We start from the raw sequence: 23,336 nt of genomic DNA, 5'->3' as shown, positions 1-23,336 counted from the left end.
TCAGGACCCTGGAGCAAAGTCCTAGTAATTGCCCTGCCCTAATCACTATTCTGGCTACAGAGATAATGTGGTCTGGTGGAAAACCTACCATACTGGACAATCAGGAAATCAAGGGTTAGATCAGAGGTGGTGAACCTGCTGCTTTGAGGCCACATGTGACCCTCTAGGTCCTCAAGTGCAGCCTCGAGGTCACAGGTTGCCTACCCCTGGGTTAGATTATAGTTCCTCTAGGCCCTTTTAATGCTTCCTTATTATCTGACTTTTCACTTAGATGACAATTTGAAATAAAAATCTGTAGAGTTCATAAAATATAATGAGCTCAGAACTGCTGGTCATTTTGTCACCAACTAAAAGATAATAGTTTCTTACCCAGAAAAATAATTACTGAATAAATCTGTGCTCCCATGCTTTCTCCCTGCTCTGAATGAAGGGGGAAACAGACTCCGTTGGTACCATAATAGTTTTTGAAAAATTCCTTGTTGCTCAGTGGGATAAAAGCCACCACAAACCCAATAATCCATATAAGAATCAGAATTATGATTGTCCTGCATTTTCCAGGTTTCAAACATCTAAAAGGGTAGACGATGCAGATATATTTTTCCAAAGTCAGGAAAGTTAGAAGTAAAACTGATACTTCTGTGGACAGTATGGCCAAAGATCCTACTAGCTGGCAGTGGGTACTATCCATCCAAAACTGTGCATGTTTATTGTACTCTCCACGATACTTCAGGTCAAAGGCTCCAATCACAAATAAATATATTCCCATCAGGCAGTCAGCACCTATAAAAATCAATTAACAGAATGTATATAGAAGCATAAATAGATAACACTTTTTCTATCTCACAAGAAGTAATATTGTTTGAAAATCAACTTAAATGAGAATGTTTTTCTTTGTAATTATTACACTTGAATGGAATAGTTTTCAGAGCGCCCTCATGGTGACTTGACAGTAAGTTTGCCTGATCAGTCATGAGAAGTGCGTTAGTATTCTACACCTTTCCTTGACAGTGTAGTTGGCATGTCAGAGTGACTGATGTCTTGTCTGGTCCATTGCTCATCACTGACTGTAGCAGTGGAAATTAATAGGTAAATAAGGAAAAACAACAACCACCAAACTAATTTTTTTGCAGCTGTGCTTAAGAATTTGAGGAGGAATCTAGAAACTGGTGTCTGAATTTGGTCCTTTGGAAGGTAATCCAGTAACTACTGGCCCATGTAGCAGCTGACTGGAGCTCTTGATCCTCATTATGGAAAATACATGCAAATGATCATGAAGTGGTGTTCAGAAGTAGCATATCTTCAAGAATTAAAAATCATTCCCTAGATTATTGCCTTCTGGACCTCCCTGGCTCCCTCTTATGTACTATTTTATTTCTATTTCCAACTTCTGAGACCCTGTGCCTATTCAATCAAAATCTGCCTTCTGAAAAGGCTGTGATGTCATAACAGACAGGATGGGTAAGTTGATGTTTTGGCTCTCTGAGAGGTATTTGCAGTACAAATTGTGGAATTTCTTTTTAAAAACATTTTTATGTATTTTGTTAAATATTTCCCAATTACACTAAAATATTTTTAAACATTTATTTAAAAAATTTTTGAGTTCCAAATTCTCGACTTCCTGTTTTGCCCCATCCCTTCAAAACATAAACAATATATCTATTATATGTGTGTGAACACACACACATATATATATATATGTATAATTTGGTTATTCAAAACATTTCCATATTAACCATGTTGCAAAAGAAAACACACACTAAAACCAAGAAAAATCAAGGATGAAAAAATTGTGTTTCTGCATTCAAACTCCATTGGTTCTTTCTCTGGAGGTGGATAGCATTTTTCATTGTAAGTCCTTCAGAATTATTTTGCATCATTGTACTGATCAGAATAGTTATCATTCACAGTTTTTCATCATACAATATTGCTATTACAATATTCTTCTGGCTCTACTCACTTCACTTTTCATCAGTTCATATAAGACTTGTCAGGTTTTTCTGAAGCCATCCTGCTCATCATTTCTTATAGCACAATAGTATTTGTCTGTGGAATTTCTAACTAGGGAATGATATGCTCTGTCCCATGATAGCAAGTCATAGAGAGGCAACATGGTATAGTAGTCGATAGAGGGCTGGCTTGGAGCCAGAAAGAACTGGGTTCAGATCCTGCCTTGGACACATTCTGGATGTGTGACCATGAGCAACTTATCTTTCAGTGCCCCAAGAAAATGCTCTTAGAGTATAAGTTACAAGAGAGAGTGCCTTTGTGAATTATTAGAGGGAGTTTCCTACAATGCAATCGGAAGTCTAGTCCCTATCTCTTCTCCCTAAAGAGTCATCAAGCAGAAAGTAAGGGGAGATTTTGTTGGCTCAGAGGGATAATTTTACTACCCTAGAGGTCACACCATTGTATAAGGCCAGCCCTGATCCCACAAAAGTGTAAAGTTGGATCACTGCCTGATAAACCACTGACTGGATCCAAATATTTCATTGAAAATTTGGAGCTAAAAAAGGTTGCTGAGTTGTCTTGCCTAAGCAGCACATACTATTTGTTTTCCTCCAAATAAGAACTGGTAAACCTTTTGAGGAGGGGGGAGGGAAGAGGCAGAATGAAAAAAAAGTGGAGTTAAGAGGAGACTTATGCTTTTCCTTGGTTGAAGGATGTAGTGTAGTCTCTTGGATATACTAGGTGTCCAACATATGTATATGGAATGAATGACATAATACTAAATACTGATATTCTACCAATCAGAAGTGGTAAATGCAAATTTAAAAAGCTAATGGCATTAAATTTCCCCTGGATATAAGGGAAATTGGATTAGATTAGATAACTTAAGGTTTCTTCTAATATTTTACAGTGGAATGGTTAGATCTTAGAACCTGTTAGACAAGGGGCTCTTAATCCAGGGTCTGTGAACTGGCTTTTAAAACTATTTTGATGATTGTAGTTTAATATAATTGATTTCCTTTGAAATCCCATATATTCTGTTTAAAAGCATTATGCTAAGAAGGGGTGCATAAGCTTCATCAAATTGTCAGAGGAGTCCATGACACAAAAAATATGAAAAATTCCTGTGTTAGACAAAGGACTTTCCTTCCTTCCTTCCTTCCTTCCTTCCTTCCTTCCTTCCTTCCTTCCTTCCTTCCTTCCTTCCTTCCTTCCTTCCTTCCTCCCTCCCTCCCTCCCTCCCTCCTTCCTCCCTTCCTTCCTTCCTTCCTTCCTTCCTTCCTTCCTTCCTTCCTTCCTTCCTTCCTTCCTTCCTTCCTTCCTTCTTTCCTTCCTTCCTTCCATCTTTCTTTCCTTTCTTTCTTTCTTTCTTTCTTTCTTTCTTTCTTTCTTTCTTTCTTTCTTTCTTTCTTTCTTTCTTTCCTTCCTTCCTTCCTTCCTTCCTTCCTTCCTTCCTTCCTTCCTTCCTTCCTTCCTTCCTTCCTTCCTTCCTTCCTTCCTTCTTTCTCAAGGAAAGGAATCTCAAGGATCTCAAGACCTCTCAGAAATTCTCTAAAATGTCAGGTAGATATATTCTCGTAGGATTTGTGTGAGAAGGATATGGGAAAAATTGCACAGGATAAGAAAATGTGGATGAGCTGTATTTCTACATTGCTGGGGGGTGGGGGTGGGGTGGGTTGGGATATTCCCACCATTAAGAATGGTCCACTTAAGAAATTTTCAAAGCTAAAACTTCAGTGTGATAAATCTATACTACAACCTCCCCCAATTTGCCTTTCTACAGCTAGCATATCAAACAATCAGTAGATAAGTGGTACAAACTGATTGAGAACTGCTTGTTTATAGAGAAGCTTAATCTAAAGGAGCTAATAAATGATATCACTAAACTACATCTTTGCAAAGGAATTTGACTCCAGGACCTCTGTGAGAAAACTAGATCTAGCCAGGAGCAGACAAACTTCTTTGCCTTAGGAGAAGGAGGCATGGGGAAGGGAGGCATGAAATACATCTGAGTGTTTGGGGGGACTGGGGATATTTACTAACACATAGATTTCTGCAAGTATGATTTTAATGGTGTTGGGCACTGCATCAAATGCTTACATCATAAAACAGCCCAGTTGTTATACTCTCCTGGGGTCATGACTTCATTGGTGGGGTGGGGAGACCTGGAAAAGGAAGGGCAGAAGAGGAGGACAGGAATAAGAGCCGACATATAGTACTTCATAAATTTGCTCATAGGATCTCACAATATTCTTTATCTAAGAGAGCCAGGCAGCATGATATCCATAAGAGAGATGGTCTTTGTATCAGAAAGCTCTGGTTTCAAGTCCTGTCTCTGATGCTTTTTAACAGAGTATGAGTAAGTTACTTAACCTCTTTGTGCCCTCATGTGTCTCTCTAAGACTCTAACTTACAGAGGAGTTGCCAGTCTCCAACAGTGGAGAAGGATTTTCCACATCTAGAACTGCCCATTTGGATGAAATCCCAGGTATGAACTTCCTTGCTCCCAGAGTCTTTAGGGTGAAGCCACAGAATAGACTGTGACTCTGGAAAATATTTGGAATTTTCTTATCGTCTAACAGTAATGATAGTGAATAGCCGAAAATTTCCCTTTCCCTAGGAGGAATACTCACAGCAGAGAGAGATGATTGACATGGCATGAAGCTTATTCTCTGATCTGATATAAGGCCGCATGCAGATGACAAAGATATTTCCAAAGCATGTAACTGCAGATACAACCCAGACAAATACTCTCTGAATGATGCTTGCTAAAAGATTCTCTAATGATGAAATTCCATCAGTATTTGGCTTGCAGCTGCGTACATGTGGAGCATAGCCACAGTACTGGAATTTCTTAAAATATCTGTTGGACAAAAGAAGTCAAAATGATATTTTCAATTTAGATGAGAATGTTCACATATCATATTCATATCCATTTTAATAGCCTCTCTTGATCTCTCCCCCAGTTAAAAAAAAAACAACAAAATCTTGATTTCAGGGATATTGTGGTGGAGTCTAGTAGAGAAAGCATTGAATTTAGAATCAGAGAACTTGGAGTCAAATGAAGTACTAGCTATTCACTTATCTTGTCAGTGGGTTGGAGTAGATGTAAGATCTTTTCCAGTTCTAGATCCTATTACATCCTGGAGAAATATAGAACACAAATACTGTAGCTTTAAATACAAGTTTAGTTTTCATGGGATTGTACATTTAGCTTTGGTGTAAACCTTATGGATTAGCTACTCTAATTGCCTCATTTTCTACATAATGAAACTTAGGCCCAGAGGGGCAAAGAGATGCTGCATTTCTTATAGGTATGAAGTGGCAGAGAACCAAGTTCCGATTCCAAGTCTGCTACCTCTCCAAAAGGAGGGACAGTGACTTGATTTCATTGTAAATACATATGCAAGTGAGGAACACAAGAATGCTGGTATAGTAAGTCTAAAAGATGATAGACCATTCATAAAACTGTTGTTCATCTGGTATGGAAATGGAAAAAAATTCTGAGTGTTAGGCATATGTATTTATCTAATTTTTTTAATAATTTAGATCACTTGTACATTTCAAAACTCTCTGGGTATTGAAATTTTCAAAATAATAGTTTTAAAATAGATTTTTGATACTGTTGGTATCTCTTAATAGTGTTTGCTAAAGAAATTTTCCAGGGATGAAATTTCACCTATACCCTTTTGATTCCAGAATATACAAACACTTAGCTTGCAGAGGTAGAATTACTATATCCTCATGTTTATAGCAGTTATATCACTGAGGCCACCCTGGCCTGTTATTAGCTATAATAGTGTTATATAACTGGTGTTAGTTATAATAGATGTACAAAAGAGGTCCGGAGAGATCCTCAATAGTATTTTTGTGTTCATGGGACAGAGCCATGGGATGGTTGTTGTAGATCTGTACTGATCACATGGATAGCAATTTTCTTTGATCCTTACAGAATCAAAGAAGCATAGATTTAGAGCTGGAAAGGACCTTCAGGTCATCTAGTACAACCCTTTCATTTTACAGATGAAGAAATCAATTTCCACAAATGTTGGGACTTGCCTGAAGTTTGTCACCTGAGTAGTAAGTGGCAGAGCCCAGCCTATGGTCCTTTGATTCTCAAGGCAGCTTTCTTTCCACTATTCCACACAAAATCATTCTTGGCGCAGGTATGACCACTAGCTAATTTTATAAGTAAATGAGATAATAAAAATTGTCTAGTAGGTGCACTTGGTAAGGATATTTTATACAAGCTCATTAGAAACAGGTAATACATTAATAAGATGAGGGACTGAAGTGGAAAAACTTACATGTGGGATAGATTCCTAAGAGGTGCAAACATTCTTCTTTGGATATTTGAAATTTCAATTCCTTCTAGGCTTCTAAAATACCAAATTCAAAATCAAATTAAGCAAGAGATATGAAATCCATAGCATGACAAAAGCTTTTATGAGGCATGATAGAATTCATAAGAATTCATCACTGTTTCAGAATCATATCTAATTCCTTTCAGTCTGTATTAAATAATAGGTGGAAAAATAGGTGCCTGCAGTTTTCCCCCTGCATATGTACACCAAAGTTATCACACTCAACGAAAATAAATTAATGATGTTGTAGTTTATGCAATTTAGTTACTTAAGATAGAGTAGACTTAAATCCCATCTTTTTTGGAAAAAATACAAGGACAAATTGTGGTCAAGTCTTGACAATTCAAAGCTCATAAAAGGAAGGAGAACATAAAACATTAGATAACGAAATTTTTATATTTGAGTTTGGATTGCAATCAGTTACAAATATATTCTTATGTGATAGCCAATGTGAGAAAAAAACTCATTTGTAAATAGTGAGATAAAACTTGTTCAGAACTGGAGAAAATTTCTCTACTGCTTTAACATCAGTTTTTGTAGGAAATAGGGAAATTGGCCCATGATCATTTCACCTAAAATTTGAGAATTTTATCTTATTTGAAATACAAAATTTAGGTGAAGGCCATTATTAAGTGAGTTGACTTTAGGATAATCAGTTTTCAATAAACTGACCCCAATTCAGGTGAAGAGTAATGATTTTAAGTAATTGATGTATAGTCTAACCGCAAATATCCATAAGGGAGCTTCCTCAAACTGACATCTTATTCTTAATATCTTTTGTCAATCATTTTTATTGTCAAGGTCAAAGTAGCTTGTTTAAAAAGAAAGAAAAATTGCTTGCTTTTATAAACTTTCAGAAAAGATTTTCAAACTTCTGAATTCAAGTTTTGTATTTAACTTTTGGTATTTTGTATTTTCTTTACTAAAAGTTAGGGGAGGAGAGAAAGTAGAGAATAGGGTTGTGTGCTTTGCAAAATCAGGTACCTGACAACATTTGGTGATGATGTGCAAGAAGAGGTCAGGGGGAAGGGAGGTGAGGAAAATCAGTGGGAAGAAAGAGGAGCTTCAGCACCCATTATGGAAGTCTACTGAATAGGTTCCCTGTAGAGGCTCAAGCAAAAACCCAAAAGGTATCATCTGGGGATGTGTAGCAAAATTTGTAAATGGGATATAAAATCACTTTATGTGTTGGAAAGCACTTTATATATGATATTTCATTTGATCCTCACAACAACCCTGGGAGGTAAGTTCTATTTTTATCTGAATTTTGAGGATGGGCAAACAGACTGAAAGAGGTAAGATGATTAATTTACTAAGGTTATTTACTAATTAAATGTCTGAGACAGAATTTGAGCTCAGGTCTTCCTAAGTCCAAGTTTAGCACTCTATTCTATCACCGAGTTACTTTGCATAAATGTATACTGTACAACTAGAATGAACACAAGGATACTATTTTCTCTTCACTGAGAGGCAGGTAGGGAACATGGGAAAGAATGATGAACATCTGATGTTGAATTCTCAGCTCTGAGGTTCCATATTTACCAGTTGTGTGAACTAAGGCAAGTCACTTGACTGTATGTACTTCAGTTTTCTGTATCAAATGAGTCTAATGAGACTTTCCTTACTTATTTTGGAGGGTTTTATAGGGGAAAGAACTTTGTATGACCTTAAGGCATTATGTAAATGGAAGTGATTATTATTTGTAGAAGTTAAGTGAGGAAAAGACTTCTTTGAAGAAAGAAAAGGATTTTCTGCTTACATAGTTCCTCATCAGTTTAGTGACTATCCCCCAATCAACTTGACGAAATTCAGTTTTTCTTTGGAGACATATGAGGGAGGAGGGAACACTGGAACTTTGCTGAGAGGATGGAGTGTTGGGATTGGAAGTTCAATTTCGTGTGGACAGTCTCGGGCGGGTAAAGGTGGGAGCTTCTAAATCTTAGAGCTCTCACGAGACCCCCCCAGGAAACGGCAGGGGATCGAGGTGAACCGAGCTAGCTCGGGTATTTCCGCCTCTCCCCGGGAGATACGTGATGGGTGGAGTCTCCCTGCCCTCGAGGTCGTCCCGGATCTGGGCACACTATTGTTATCTAACAGCACGGTATTGAGATGCAAACTGTGTGGCTGAAGGTTAAGTAGGATTGAGAAAGCCTGAAAGCTCTCTTAGCACGTAAGGAGCCAAGAGGACAGTAGGCTCCGTTCTCTTCTTTCCTCTCTCCCCTCCCCCTCTCTCCCCACTTGTACTTCTACTTCCAATCCCTTAAGATCCTAGCCTCCTTAGGAAATCTCCCCCTCTTCCTCCTAAGGAAGATCCCCCTGCACTTGTAACCTAGACCCTGAAATAAAGCTCAACCCTTGTTTGACTCTGGAACGTCCTTTCTCTCATATGAGCATCCGGTTTTGGCCAACCGAAGACCTCGGAGGTGAGGTAAGTAGACTCGGGTAGCCCACACAGGCCTCTAGGCCTGGCAGTTGGCGTCTCCGAACAGAGGACAGGAGCGCGGATATCCTGGGTGTTTTGGGGGAACACCCGGAAGGGGCTGTGAAAGAAGCGAGTCCCGAATCCTAGATTCGGAAGGAGAGAAAGAGTGAGAGAAGCTTCCCACCCCCATGGGAAAAGGGCAGAGATGGGGAATCTATTGCCAGTAATAAAGCCAGAGGAACAGGAGGTCTGGGCTGAGAAACTTCACAGGGAATGCAGGAAGGCGGGGGTCACAATAGAGTTAGATGACCTCCGAGAATTTTGTAAAAGGATTTGGAAAGTTTCTCCTTGGCTCAAGCAGGCAGGAATATCAAGAGAAAAATGGGGAGTGGTCAGAGAGCAAATGACGGCTCATGAGCAACAATACCCTGGGGAGCTGGAGGATTTAGATTTCCTGATATTCGGTGTAATTAAGAGCCTGCTGGAAGGGCCGGAGAGGCCAGGGCGGGATTGGAATGAGAGTGGAAGCAGAGAGAGGGGAGGGGAGAACACGGGAGGGACGGAGAGTCCAGGCAAGCAGAAAGTTAAGCGGAAGGTTAAGGAGCGTAAAGAAAAAATAGACTCGGAGCTCCATCTAGCGGATGGAAAAGGCAAGGCAGGGGAGAATACGCCGTGCCTTCCCTCCGCGCCTCCTTATAACCTGCTCCATTGGTCAGACAGTTCAGGGCCACAGTCCAGTTTGGAGAAAGGAATAAGAAAGGCTATAGAGAATGGAGAAGATGTAGGGACATTTCCTGTGCTAGAAATAGCGGACCCCAGTGTCCCTGGTGGCGTTCAAAGGAGCCACATACCCATAGAGTGGAAGAGAGTGGCGACTCTTAAAGAGGCTTGTACCAAGCATGGCCCTAATTCACCCTTTGTCATAGCCATGCTTGAGACTCTCAGTGGTCAGTTCGTTCTGACTCCTAATGACTGGAAGAGCTTAGCTAGAGCCTGCCTTACCCCTGGGCAGAATGTGATTTGGGTATCAGAATTTTCTCAGAGGGTAAAGAGCACTACCGGTGGGCTAGGGGCTCAGGCCCCCCAGGCTTATCAGCAATTTACAGGAACAGGGCAGTTTGAGGCTACAGGAAATCAATTACAGTACTCAGCCTCCGATTATGTTTTGATTGCCGGAATGGCTATTGCCGCCTGGAAGGTTACAGCCTCTAAGAAAGAGAGAGAGTTTCCCATGACTAGGATTACGCAAGGAAACAATGAGCCATTTACTAATTTTGTGGCCAGGCTGCAGGAGGCAGTAGGTCGAGATATGGGAGAGGAAAACCAAGGGACAGAGATAGTGTTGAGGACATTGCTGCGGCAGAATTGTAATCATGACTGCAAAAAGGCAATGCTGGGACTGCCAAAGAATGCATCTGTTGAAGAAATGATACAGAGATGTGAAAGGGTAGGAAGTCAGGTCTACTTGGCACAGGTGCAAGGGAAGTACCTGGCCGCTGCCTTAAGTAATATCTCTTTGGAGAAAAAATGTTTTAACTGCGGAAAACCGGGACACCTTAAGAAAGAGTGTAGGAAAGAAATAAGTACAGGGAGGGGCCAGGACCCTTGTTTTTCATGTGGAAAGCCAGGTCACTTAGCTAAACAATGTAGGAAGTCAGGAAACGGGGTGAGGGGCCCCTCGAGGGCCCCGAAAGTGTACCCTTTGGCAGAGAATCGGGACGGCCCCTTGGAGGGAGAATACAGGAGATTATGGGGCCAGAGGAAGGAAGGCAACACCTTTACAGCTTAGAGAAGTGCCAGCTTGCAGCTCATCAGTTTGCCATGATCCCCCTGAGAGACCCCATACAGGAGGAATCCCTGATATTACAGAACCCCTCTCATGCACCCGTAGTTATATATACAGGAGTTTATCCCACCGGCACCACAGCACTTCCATGCTCCAATGTGGTAGCCGAGCCAGCTCATATAGACAATCAGCTTCCCATAGCTATTGCCCTTCCTTTAAAGCACTCAGTTCAAATCCAGTTACTAAAGGAAATAGGACAGAATAGACCCGAGTATACAATCTGGCTCAATGGAATTCCCATGACTGGCCTCCTTGATACTGGAGCGGATAGGACCTGCCTTAGCGGTCGCTCAGTACCCTGGCACTGGAAGCTCAAAGAAAGCCAGAGACCAGTGTGGGGAATAGGAGGGTGCCAAAATACCTTAGAGACAATGCACCCAGTAAAGTGGGAGGCAGAGGATCGCCAAGGGACTGTATGGCCGTTGGTGATTCCAGGACTTAGTTTTAACATCTGGGGCAGAGGCATTATGAGCCGCCTCGGGATGAGGTTATCAAATTTTTAGTAAGGGCCATCGCTGTTGCTCTGGAGTCCCCACCCTTGAATTGGAAGTCAGACACCCCGATTTGGGTGGAGCAGTGGCCTCTGACTCCAGAAAAACTCCAGGCACTACAACTATTGGTTAAGGAGCAATTAGCACCCTGGAATGCTCCTGTGTTTGTTATAAAGAAAAAATCCGTAAAGTTCAGGTTCCTTACAGATGTTAATCAAGCATTTGTAAGCACCTGGCAGCAGCTATACCAAAATAAACAGCCACTATGCATTCTTATCAATTTTACCTTAAAGGCGATCCTCGCTAAACAAAGAAGGGGAAAAGGTCGCCTAATACAATCAGAGCTTGATACAGCTGTCTCAAAAGGCTCACATACTACTCCAGCTATGAGACATTTTAAGATACTAATATGGGGTCGAGGGTATGTTTGTGTCTCCACAGGAAAAGGGAATGCGTGGATTCCCATTAGAAGGATCCGTAGGAGACGACGGAGACGCAGGAGGCGGAGAGCCCGGAGACCCCGGAGAAGGATCATACACCACCTGAGCCTGCTGCTGACAGCTTTAACCTTGCTGCCCAGAGAGGAGGCAGCACTCATCACAACCGCAGACACTGCTGCTGACAGCTTCCCATCTAGGCATCTCTTTCCACCAGCTGAAGGACACTTGGGGGGGGAGGAGGTGACCAATTTTCCACCTGTATAGATCCATTTGCAAGATTAAGGGGGGTTGTGACGTGTAAGGCGCCTACACCAGCTGCTCCTCTTAAAATATGCTTTGGGATTAGTTGATTGCACTTCCCCTGTTGTAACTCAGCCATTTAGTTTCATCTTTGTTTTATTTGATGCCTCCCTTTGTCAGTTGTGCTAGCTGCAGATTTCTGTGTGAATGAAGTCTTGTTGTAGGGTACTCATATGCTAAAGGCCTTCCTAATTCACTCAGCCTCCAGCCACTGTTTGCTCTAGAGCCAGGTGCGCTCCGCGCATAACAAAGAAGGGGAGATGTTGGGATTGGAAGTTCAATTCCGTGTGGACAGTCTCGGGCGGGTAAAGGTGGGAGCTTCTAAATCTTAGAGCTCTCACGAGACCCCCCCAGGAAACGGCAGGGGATCGAGGTGAACCAAGCTAGCTCGGGTATTTCCGCCTCTCCCCGGGAGATACGTGATGGGTGGAGTCTCCCTGCCCTCGAGGTCGTCCCGGATCTGGGCACACTATTGTTATCTAACAGCACGGTATTGAGATGCAAACTGTGTGGCTGAAGGTTAAGTAGGATTGAGGAAGCCTGAAAGCTCTCTTAGCACGTAAGGAGCCAAGAGGACAGTAGGCTCCGTTCTCTTCTTTCCTCTCTCCCCTCCCCCTCTCTCCCCGCTTGTACTTCTACTTCCAATCCCTTAAGATCCTAGACTCCTTAGGAAATCTCCCCCTCTTCCTCCTAAGGAAGATCCCCCTGCACTTGTAACCTAGACCCTGAAATAAAGCTCAACCCTTGTTTGACTCTGGAACGTCCTTTCTCTCATATGTGCATCCGGCGTGGCCAGCCGAAGACCTCGGAGGTGAGGTAAGAAAGACTCGGGTAGCCCACACAGGCCTCTAGGCCTGGCAATGGAGGACTCCTGATTGGTTCAAGTGATCAGGACTGCTTCCAAGATGATTGGTTGGCTGATGCTCAGAAGGGTAGACTTAACAGTGAGCTGTCCCTGCTATGTGGCATATGAAAGCAAACTGACAAACTAGCATGGTCTCTTTTATGTTTTGGTTTTGCTTTCCTATTCAAAGAATAGACCAATGCAAAACACAGCAGACCTGCACTGGGTTGGAGCAGCAGGAGAATAGAATCTGAATTTGAATAGCTTCTTCTCCCAGGGATTGGAAATGGCTATATTGGGGCAGACACACAGAAATAATATGTGCTCAAGAGGAAAAAATATGAGTATAGACTTTCCCAGTCCAAGAGAATGGAGTAACTAGGGAACTGATAGATATCCTGCAGAAACATGTGCAACTAGATGGCACAGTGACAGCATGTTGGACCTGGAGTCAGAAAGACCTAAGTTCAAATTTGACCTCAGATACTTACTAGCAGTGTGACCACAGGTAAATCACCTAACCTCTGTGCCTCAGTTTCCCCATCTGTAAAATGTACTTCCTATAACTGTTGTGAAGATCAAATGAGATAACATTTGTAAAGTGCTTCACAAATGCTAAAGCATTATATAAATGCTAATTATTATAATTCTTTCTCCTTTTCTCTTATTGAAGTGGATATATGTGGCCACTTGTAATGGTAATTTAAATGGGAAGACCTTTCCCATTCATTAATAGGCCCATGTGACATGCTTAAATCACATGGAAGCCTAAGTCACATGTAGTGGGAGGATCTTGCTGAACAGGTGGAACAAGAAAGGTGGAGCAGAACTGCGATGAAGTTGAGGAGAATGGTTAGGAGTAGAAGAGAGAGGACACAGACAGGCACAGCTAGTCTTGTGAGTGTTTGTTTGTGGGGAACCCCATTTGGGGTGTGGTGAAGAATTGGAAATGGCTTTGTCCCTTGCAGTTCTAATATGTATTGACTTCTTAGTTACTATGAAGGAGTTGGCTTTCTGGTGTTGGGATTTGGCTTTCTGATGTCTGAATAAATGTTTTTATTCTACCTTCTATATGGAGAGTCTGTTATACTTAAGATTCAGAACTATACCAGCAAATTCATAGTGGCTCTCAGTGCTGTGAATATCATTTTGGTGATACATTTGCTGTCACAAACAGGATCCTAGGGTATAAGATCTCTATTTGGAGGCAGAAAGACTTTAGAGGAAGAAACTGATATCCCAGGATGGGAGGATTTACCTTATTCTTCCCTAATAAGGGAATGAGCTGAAAACACTGGACCCTGTGAAAACTGGGAACTGAGGTTACAGAAGAGGGAACTTAGAGATTTGGAAAGGTGTTTGCAAAGAATATCAATAAAATCAGGGAAAGACCTGGCAGGGAAGTGTAGGACAGGCTGGATTTTATTAACAGGTTGCCATATTATGCAGAAAAGTGCAGATGAACTGCTAAAGGAAAAAATTCAGATGGAAAAAGAGTTAGGTAGTTTGCATGGTATTCTCAGCATTTGGGCTCTTCTTTAAAAGAGCAAACTGGAGGATCTCAGGTGGTATAAGAAAAAGCTATTCATTTAGCTCAGAAGAAGAGAAAACTGGCAAGAGAAGTGTACATACAAGCTTTGTACAGACTCAGCCTAGATGCCATCACCTAGTAGGTGATGACTGCCAGGAGAGTGTGTGGGAGGAAAATGTAACAAAGTCAGAGTTGGAAAATGAAACAATGTTAGAGGGAGAAGGCTTCTCAGGCAGAAACATGCCCAATATAAGGAGGTATCAGGAAAACCAGGGGGGCAACACAGAATTTAGGGAGATAATTGAGGATTTTACTTGGCAAGAGGTCATAGATATTTTGAATCGGTTCATACAAAGGATAGGAGAATCCTTAATATCTTGGACGGTGAGAATCAGTGATGAAGGGGCCAGATTAGTATTCATAGATGGTATTAAAAGTTGCTTAAAAGTTGTAGGTATTAATCAGAGATTACCATACACAAGGAGGTAACAACATGACTAATCTGTTAGCTTTGGCAGTAGGTGGATGTAGTAAGCAGTATCCTACTGACTCTATGTGGCCTGGTGGAGATAGACTCTGGTATTCACTTAGAGAAAGTTAAAGAAGGAGGTAATGAAGACCGCCATAATGTTCAGAAATGCAGATGATACTGATTCCCCCAGGCAGTTTCCCACAGTGATATAGTAGTGAAGATGGCTTCTCTTGTTTACAAGTACCTAGTTCTGACTCTACTAATTGGGCAAATAGGGCACCCTCTTTCAGAAGTGGTGGACAAGATTTCACAGTTAAGTGACTTAGGAGACTAGAGAGAAGAGTAAATAGATAGCTATTCAAACTCAGAATAGATTGACAAGAAAAGAATTGTTTACTCTCCTATTAAGAGCAGGGATAGATTTTGGAAGCATACATGGTATTCCAACAAAGGAACTATAGAAAATGTACAGAGAAAAGGGGCTTGATATTAGTTAGACTGAGCAGCAAAATAAGATCTGCCCCATACAGATCTCCTGAAACATTGTATCCAAGTTTGTCACACCTTCAGGGAGAACAGGAAATTGGTCAGGTCCCAGTTCAGATTAAAGAAATACACAGACAGGATTACAGATCCCGTATCAGTCTGACCATATATTGGAAAAATAGTTCAAATACTGTAAGTAGGGTATTAATATACTGGGGTAGAGGCCTCCCTTATATATGAAAACCTTGATTAATTTAATCATGGAATTCCTATCACCATCACAGGACTAGGAGGGACTAGAATATCAGCCAGACAAGTCAACCTAACAATGAAAATACCTAAGGAAGGATATACCGTGGTAATTGTACCCATTCCTGAATACATCATTGGAATAGATATATTGAGAAGTATGACTTTAAATTTACCTGAGGGGAGATACCAATTTGCAGTATGGATGATAGGAATTAATATAGTTTTAGTGGGTAAAATAAAAATGAACTCATTCACTTTACCTGAACCTTCTGAAGTAATTCTGAAGTAAAGGAGTATCATGTGGGCAAGAAGAAATTACCGATATTGTAAAGGAATATGTTGAGACAGGAGTGTTATTCCCTACAACCATTCAATGGAATAATCCTATCTGAGCAGTACAAATGTCAGATGGGACATGGAGTGTATTATAATCTATTATAACACTATATTATAGTGTATTATAACAGTGTTATAGACAACCGAATAAGGTGACTCTTCCCTTGTATGCTGCTGTTCCAGATACCATTACCTTAATAGAAAAGATTCAGAAATATGATGGGACTTGGTAGGAAGTTATTGATTTACAATACTTTCTTCACTATCCCAATAGATTTGAAATGATGGGACCAATTTGCTTTCCCTTAGCAGGGCCAACGATATACTTTTACATGCTTACCACAAGGATATGTGCATTGCCCCACTATTTGTCATAGAATTGTCGCTGAACATTTGGATGAGTTAGAGCTACCTGGTGTACAACTTCCAGACTACATAGGTGATATTATGATACTGTAGAAGAAGTGGAGAAGAGTGTGACACTTTTAATTGGGCATATGAAAAGCAAAGGGTGGGAGATTAACTCTGCAAAGATTCAAGAAGCAGCTCAAACCATAAAGTTTTGGGGTATATAATGGAATCAGGGACTGGAAGAGGTTTTCCCACAAGCCCGACAAAAGATTCAGGATTTTCCTATCCCCACCAATAAGAGAGAGGCCCAAAAGTTTATAGGATTATTTGGATATTGATGATATCACATACCACATCTAGGACAAATTTTGAAACCCTTATATAAAATTATTAGGAAAAAAATATGAATTTGATTGGAGACTTGAGCAGAGTACAATTTTTGAAGAAGCAAAGGCCATTATACAATTGGCCCTAGATTTATGGCCTATGCAAAGTGGCCTGGTGGAATTACAGGTGACAGTACAGGATGAATATGCAAACTGGAGTTTATGGCAGAAACAACAAATCTAAAATGTACCCTTCAGATTTTGGTCTAGTAAACTCCATCTGGAGCTCCATATACCCCTTTTGAAAAGCAGTTGTTAGCTGCATATTGGGCTTTGGAAGAGACTAAACAGTTGACTTTAGGCCATGTGGTAATATTAAGGCCTGGAATCCCAATTATGATCTGGGTAATGAGGACCCCAGGTTCTCATAGAATTATACATGCATATGCATAATTAAATGGAAATGGTATATTCAAAATAGATCTAAAACAGGCAAAAGTGAAGTTTCTGCTTTACATGAATTATACACCTTCTGAACCAAAGCAACAGTTGGTACAGTCCTTGGCAAAATGGAATGAGGGATATCATGGATTGACTGAAGAACAAAAGAGATATGCATAGTTTACTGATGGGACAGTAACATATTTGGGCCACAAAAGACATTGGAAAGCAGTAGCCTATAACCCATGTACTAGGCTGACTGTGGAAAGTACTGGGATAGGTAGAAGTAGTCAATATGCTGAACTTACGGCAGTACATCAAGCTATCAAAACAGAACAAGGAGGACAGTGTCATATATACACTGATATATGGGCAATAACCAATGGGTTAGCTACATGGTTACCCATCTGGAAGAATCAAAATTGGGAAATTCATGGCAAACAAGACTGGGGCAAAAGAATTATGGGAAGATATATGGGATGTCTTTGGTTACTAATTTGTCAGTTTTTCATGTAGATGCTCACATGGCCTCACCATGCCAGAATACACTGCACATTCTCATTGACTAGCAAAGATTGCTACTCAACATATTGTCCCTACTTTGACACCAACTGATGATGTGGTACTGGCAAAATGGGTCCATCAAACGGCCAGCCATTTAGGGGTCCAGGTCACACACCAGAGGGCACAAGACTGAGGTATTAGTATCTGTCATTCATCATTAAAACAAGTAGCAGAGGAATGTTGTTTATGTCAATTGGAAAAGGAATGAACTATTCCTTGGGCAGTAACTGGAGAGATAGCAAGGGGGAAAGTACCAGCCCAAATTTGGCAAATATATTATATTGGGCCCCTACGCCAAGATAAAGGATGCCAATTATATGTACTTGTGCTGACACCTATTCAGGTGTACTAGTGGCTTGTCCCTAAGAATGCAACCCAGAAAAACACCTGTAAAACTCTAGATATCATAAATCTATATTATAGAATCCCAATGCAGATTCAAAATGACAATGGGTCACATTTAAAAGGTAATGAAATGAAGAGATATTGTGTATTAAGCAATATAGAATGGATATATCATATTCCATATTATCCACAAGCATCTGGGTTAATTGAAAGAATGAATGGATTATTGAAAGAACAGTTAAGAAAGTTGAGTGCTAATCATTCTTATCAACGTTGGAAAAGTAATTTGTTCACTGCTTTACATAATTTGAATAATAGACTATTGGGAGGAAGTACATATCTGACCAGAATGATGACCCCAAATCTGCAAATTAGAAAATGACAAATGTATAAGATCCCAAATATTGAGTACTGTACTGTGAGACCAGATATCCCAGCACTGTATTCAGGGGTACCTGAATCAGCAGGATATGATTTTCATTGTCTAGAGGACTTTTGGTTGGATAGAAAAGAAATAAGAAAAATCTCTACTGGAATATGTATGAAAATCCCTAAAAATCATTTTGGATGGATATTACCTAAGTCAGGATTAGCAGCTTGAGGAATACATGTATTTGCTGTAGTGATAGATTCTAATTATCAGGGAGAAATTATTGTGACATTCCAAAATTTAGGTGAAGAACCAATATAGTTTTGTAAAAATGATAGAATAGTTCAAGTTATTATCATTCCTTGTGAAACAATACCCCTGGTGAAAACTTAACTTTCTTCCAAAATAACTAGCAGAACTGAGGAGTTGGGTTCTACTGATAGAATAAAATTGAGAGGTAATGTATGGATAAAACAGAAGTCAGACAATTTTCCTAAGGCTGTAGAAATTATATAGCACATGAGAAACATAATACTATAACAGTTGTTTATTCAAGAGAAGATGATTACCAAATTGTACCCTTAACTCATATGTTCTACTGTGAATGAGGCTTAATAGTGGGTTCATGAACTCCAGAAGCATGGTTGACCCTACATCTACTCTGCTTCTGGTTATTGTTTCCTTGTTGTTTTTTGTTTTATTTTTTTGGCTTTTTGTCTGTTTACCTTGTTTACTAAATTTGTTTCCTGCAGCCTTAGTACTCTCTACCTGAAGATGCCTGATCATTTAAGCCAGATGTCACCCCTTGTCCATGAGTGTGATGTGTCACCCCTGGACCTGGCATTGACCAAGCTCCAGATGCCAGCTAAAGAACTAACCTCTCAAATGGGCCCTCCTAGGGCAGGGACAGCTCCATGTCCAATTTCAGCAGGAAGTAGCAATGGAAGAAGAGACTCTTGTCCCTTGCCCCAAGATTGTCCCATTCATTTGAGTGGGGGAATTTTGGGGCGCATGTGCTGAAGCCCCACCCTAAGATATTGTTTTATGCTTTTTTGTGTGTGATCCCTGTTATATTGTTGCAAAGTTCTGTTGGTACCAGTTGCCTAAGATATTGTGTTTTATACTTATTTTCTGTTATCCCTGTTACAGTTCTGTTGATACCAGTTGCCCCACTGACCTATGTAATGGAGCTGAATGTAATGGTAATTTAAATGGCAAGATCCTTCCCATACATTGATAGGCCCATGTGAATGGCTTGAATCACATGGAAGCCTAAGTCACATGTAGTAGGAGGAGCTTGCTGAACAGATTGAAGAGGATGGGTGGAGTAGAACTGAGAGAAGACACAGACAGGCATAGCTAGTTTTGTGAGAGTTTGTTTGGGGTGGGGAGCAGGCTTGGGAATGGCTTTGTCCCTTTCAGTGCTAATGTGTATTGACTTCTTGGTTACTATGATCTATTTGGTTTTCTGGTGTTGGGATTTGGATTTATGGTGTCTGAATAAATGTTTTTCTTCTGTCTTCTATATGGAGAGTCTGTTATACTTTGTGATTCAGAACTAGGCCAGAATATTCACAGTTGCACACGACTACACTTTGGTGATACACCACTCAACTGAGAGAGTAGCTAATGGACAATGCCTGTGAACTTTTAACTCCTGTGTGGAAGAGGAGGGAATTTTTAATTCTGAAATTGGTGTGATTGTGAAACCTAGCCATCTTGACTAAGAAGGAAGATTTCCTAGACAGTATGAGCTTCAGCGATTGCCTAATGGGTGATTCTAATTTTGAGAGTTCAGCAATTAGATCTTCTAGAGAGAAGAAGGGATTTCTTTGGAGAGAGAAAAAGATTTCCTGAATAATTTGTGAGCAATATCCTACTTGGAGAGTCAGTGAGCTATTCATATAGTACATGTCTCACTCAAATTCATCATCTTCATAATGTTTTTGCTCTGTAGGAGGAATACAAACCATAGGGTATGACTGTGTAGGATTTCTTTGGATGGTTACGAATCCTCCCAAGATCAAAATGTTGCACTAATAGCAGCCCCAAATTCAGTTCTTTTCCAAGGGGAGCTGAGTGCTTTATGTGTTTCTACATATGGGCCCCTTTTAGTCCTTTGCATATTTTGAACTTTTAGTGGAATGAAAGCAAAGCTGTCCCACCAATTATATACATTACTACTTTGAATACCTCTTTGGGAGAGAACCAGGCCTTTATTAAACATATTTGGAGGAACGCATGTGAAAGCTCAATGTTATATAGTAAGAAATTTTCTGCGAGTAACTCTAGGTGGGGGTATAAAGAAAAAATGACCCTCTTCCCTCCAGGATCAGACTGTGTAAACCCAGAACTCTGTAATAGAGAGACACTGGGCCACAGTCACATATTAATCTAGCTAGTTGGTATTTATAAGCTCCTGTAGGATTTTTTTGTAATATTCCTTTCTAAAAGACTCAGAAATGAGGGGATATATTAAAAAGCAACATGCTGTTGTCTGAAAATCAGAAGTCATCATAAATCTCTATCCCACCAAGTCCATATACTTACAGAGATTTGAGTTTGACTAGATAGTCAAATTGGTCTGCTTTGATTTTCTGGATTGGATTATAGGAAAGGTTCCTGTTAAGTTAACAGTGATAAGTTAGTATATAAAAAAAGATTCAATGACTTTTTATAAAATTTAAATTGTGACCTTGAAAAATAACCAAGATAAAGAGATGTCAGAGGCTTAAACTAGATTAGGCTATATAAGAAATCAGTTGCCTTTATTTTATGGCTTAAGGGACATGAGGAAAGCCCCTAAAATAATCACAGTGATTCTGTGACTTTTTAATTGATCCTACTTGCAATTAATTGATTTTGTCCTGTAAGTACCTAAGTCATGATTCTTTGTCTCTGAACCTAATTCAGAAATTTAGTTGTCCTGTAATGAGTTAAATTTAGAAATCCAGTTCTCCTGTTGTTTACTCTTCTATTTTTGTGTCAAGGCAATCTGTTATCCTTGAAGGTTGCAGGTGGACACTAGGGAGTTTTGTCTACTATCTTTACACCACCAAACTATCCTTCAAGGATGTCTATTTTATTATACAAAGATGTCTGGCTTGCAGATGCAGCTGAATTCAAACAATGAACATTTCTTAGTCATAGGAGGGAAGGAGGCGTTGTTGCTATCCCTTATTCCCAATTTCCAACCAATTACATTTTCTTCCATTTATGATGCTAGACTTCCCATTTTCTGTACATCCTCAAACCATAAAAATGCTGTTGACCCTGTAACTGAGTCTTAGCTTTGCTGGGGAAGCTGAGATCCTATTTTTTGGTAAGTTCACACTTTTTTAATCAATTCATTATGCTTGGAACTTTGTGCCTCAGTCTACTTTAATTTTTTTGAACTGTTATACCCCCAAATATCTCTCCTAGTTAAGGTGCTAAAGTGCCTAGAATTCCACTTTTGTACATATTTTTACATTAAGTATTTCTACTCTTTGCATTTTTCTTTTAAGATATAGAGAGTTCTAGAGGGGAGGAGCAAACAGCTATTAACATTCTAGTATAAATTAGTTTAGCCATTCTCTTCTAGGACTAGAGGAATATTAGGCAGCAAGAAAGAACTGGGTAGGTGGAAGGATAGCCTCCTTCCCATTTTCACCTAGCTTAAATGCAATATAAAACAATCACTTCATAAAAAGATGAGTCTATAGAATCATGCACAAGAATTTTTTTTTGCCAAAACATATATATCAAAGAATACCATACTAGATATTTTTTAGATATGAAGATTAAGGAAATTATTCTTTTAACTAGAACAATACTTACCTCAACATAAAAGTGGAGTTGAATTTAAAGAATATAAAATTTATGGAAAAAATATGCATGCTCTTAAGAGCTATTGATTCACAATGGGAGTTTCTCTAGGGGAGTGTTGGAGACTCACCAGTCAGATACTGAAAGCACAGGTGGAGGGAGAGGTGGTGATGAAGAACAAGCAGCCCTAGGGTTGGGTCAGGAGACCTGGGTCCCAGCTCTATAACTTACTAGTTGTGTGACTATAGTCAAGTTACATACCCTTTGTGAGCATGTCTTCATGTACAAAATGAGGAGGAGGTTGAACCATCAGGTGTCAGTGTCTGGCCTGAGAACCAGAAGAAATGGGGATGATCTACGATGAGCAGAGAGGTTCATTTTAATGAGACATGATCAGGGCATCATCAATTTAGAGCTGGAAGGCACCTCAAAGATCACCTACTTAGACCCTTTTATTTTATAAATGAAGAAAATGAGTCCCAAGTTGGGGGAGGCAACCTGTCCACGGCAACTCAGGCAACCTCTATATAGGAGGGGCTTTTGTCAGTGATGTTTTATATTTGGGATGTCATTCCAGATGTTATTTCTGTGGGTGGCCCAAATGGGGAAAAGAAAGAAGAAGCAGAATTAAATCAATTCCTGTTAGATCTTACAGTTGGGAGAGCTCCTTCAGGTCCTTAAACAGGTAAGGAGGAAGAACTTCAATCTTGTTACTTGCTAAGTCCCTAAGAAGAAACAACCCCAAATATATCATGTTATTTGCAATACTTCATTCGTTTCATTGACATTTATTAAGTAAGGCATACTGGTAAGTAAAACTGAATAAGAAAAGGTCTAAAAAGCAAAAGATGTAGAGTTAACAAGAAAGCAATAATTATAGAATACATTGCATATAACTATTTTCCCAAGACAAATAATTTTGGGGGGCTAGTGGGGTTGGGGGAAGTATTTCATAAATCTTATCTCTGTCCTAATTTTGGGAAGTGGGAATTAAACAAAGGGTTTGATCCTTCATTTATATATATAGGCTTTTTTGTCTTTGGATTTGATTCTGGGGGAAACTGATTCCCAAAGTGCACATGGTAGTACATTTAAAAAATGCTTCTTGAATATATATTGTAGAGGGAATTCCTTTTCAGGTATGTGGATTCTATGGTTGCTAAGATCCCTTCTAATCCTAAAATTATGTAATTATGTAAATCATTTCTAGCTACAGGGTTCTTAGTTCTAAACTTCTACCCCAGTATCCTCATACATCTAGACATTTACTATATTACCTGATGCTGCAAGCAGAAAGCCAGCCTGTCTCTGATGCTGTAGGCTTCTAGAATTCCTTTGTCTTTGGCAAAAGGAAGAAAACTAGAGGGAAGGGACTGCCTTGCTGGCTGAACCCCTTGAGAA

The 23,336-nt window shown here is 40.0% G+C and overlaps 1 protein-coding gene across 7 annotated transcripts in view; it reads right to left on the bottom strand.

Annotated features, from left to right (window-relative positions):
• The window catches only part of RXFP1 (relaxin family peptide receptor 1), a 184,926-nt gene that overhangs the window by 5,540 nt on the left and 156,050 nt on the right, over window positions 1-23,336 (bottom strand). For 6 of the 7 annotated variants that reach the window (XM_072621367.1, XM_072621361.1, XM_072621366.1 and 3 more), the window contains 5 exons: window positions 22,589-22,660; window positions 20,679-20,750; window positions 6,255-6,326; window positions 4,581-4,810; window positions 370-780 (listed from right to left, as the gene is read on the bottom strand). In XM_072621367.1, coding sequence (XP_072477468.1) covers window positions 370-780; window positions 4,581-4,810; window positions 6,255-6,326; window positions 20,679-20,750; window positions 22,589-22,660 — 857 coding nt within the window. The remainder of the gene's footprint in view (window positions 1-369; window positions 781-4,580; window positions 4,811-6,254; window positions 6,327-20,678; window positions 20,751-22,588; window positions 22,661-23,336) is intronic. The other variant, XM_072621362.1, reaches the window with a different exon arrangement.

This window comes from Notamacropus eugenii, chromosome 6 (assembly GCF_028372415.1).
Source record: "Notamacropus eugenii isolate mMacEug1 chromosome 6, mMacEug1.pri_v2, whole genome shotgun sequence".
Taxonomy (NCBI): Eukaryota; Metazoa; Chordata; class Mammalia; order Diprotodontia; family Macropodidae; genus Notamacropus; species Notamacropus eugenii.
The sequence above is the reverse complement of the archived record's forward strand: the minus strand, read 5'-3'. Positions and strand labels throughout refer to the sequence as shown.